This window comes from Wolffia australiana, chromosome 6 (genome assembly GCF_029677425.1).
Source record: "Wolffia australiana isolate 7733 chromosome 6, ASM2967742v1".
NCBI lineage: Eukaryota > Viridiplantae > Streptophyta > Magnoliopsida > Alismatales > Araceae > Wolffia > Wolffia australiana.
The window spans coordinates 17,667,962-17,669,026 of record NC_135840.1 but is presented as its reverse complement, the minus strand read 5'-3'; the positions used below and the strand labels follow the sequence as shown (position 1 = coordinate 17,669,026).

Below are 1,065 nucleotides of genomic sequence, written 5' to 3'. Positions count from 1 at the left end.
AGGGAGGCCGCACGCTGCACACTCTCAGCTCTGGCCACAGGCCCCAATTGCCAACCCCTTCTCTGACCTTCAAGTTGGAAAGTCCTTGACATCTCCACCCGCTCGCCTACCTCCTCCGAACTCCTTATATATATCAGCGCTGCATTCGGAGCTGACCCGCCCGTGCCTCCAAATTATCATCTTACCTTCTCTGCTCGCTCCCGCCACCCTCCTGCCACGTGACGCTCTGCTTCATTCTCTGGTGCAATGGCGGCAAAGACTCAACTAGCGGCAGCCATCCTGCTCCTGAACACGGCTTTCTTCACATTTGCGTCTGGGCAGCTGATCGGCACTGTGCTCGAGTGCGTCGCTGACACCACTCAGGAAACCACGTGTAATGTCATGCTCAGCCTTGTCAAGTGCGATGGCATCACTCCCTTTGTCAAGGACGCCTGCTGCAAACTGATAGCGGCCCTCACTCCGGAAGTGATTGGCAAGTGCCTCTACGCTGTGGCCAACGTGAATCTTTTGGGGATAAAGCTCACCATCAACATCCCCGATAGCATCAACCTCGTGCTCAGTGCTTGCGGCAAGCCAGGAAACATTCTCAGATGCTAAACTACTCTGTCTCGACAGTCTTTAAGCCGATGTTTGACCTTGCTTGATCCTGTATGAAACCAATCTAATATAATCCCCTCTATCGCAAGCCCCCTATCCTGTCCTCGTCATGCGTCGTAGAGTTCTCGTTGCCGTGCATCAAGCCTTGTGCGAATAAAGTTTGAACCCTTCCCCTCGTTCACGCGAGTTGACACCTCCTGGGCACCGAGGGGTCTATCCGCAAACCAATAGATTCTGTCCGCATCCCGAGTTGCACATCTATATGTGGTCGTTGGAGACACCTAATTCCTAGGATCATGACGATGACTTTTTGATGTAAAACGCTATTCGTCGGGATCGATCGGCGCATTTTACACCACAGTAGACAATGACGATGCACGTGATTTATAGATGACGTAATGCAGTTTTGAGAAAGAACGACAAGTGTAATGAAGTAACCAACAAAGTAAGAAGATCAGTTAAGGTGAC

At 51.4% G+C, this 1,065-nt stretch overlaps 1 protein-coding gene across 1 annotated transcript; it reads left to right on the top strand.

Moving 5' to 3' along the window:
- Positions 1 to 246: 246 nt before the first annotated feature.
- LOC144704991 (uncharacterized) lies at positions 247 to 597 on the top strand. Its single transcript, XM_078577572.1, has one exon. It carries the CDS (start codon positions 247 to 249, stop codon positions 595 to 597), a length of 351 nt encoding a protein of 116 aa, XP_078433698.1.
- The last annotated feature ends 468 nt before the right edge of the window (positions 598 to 1,065 follow it).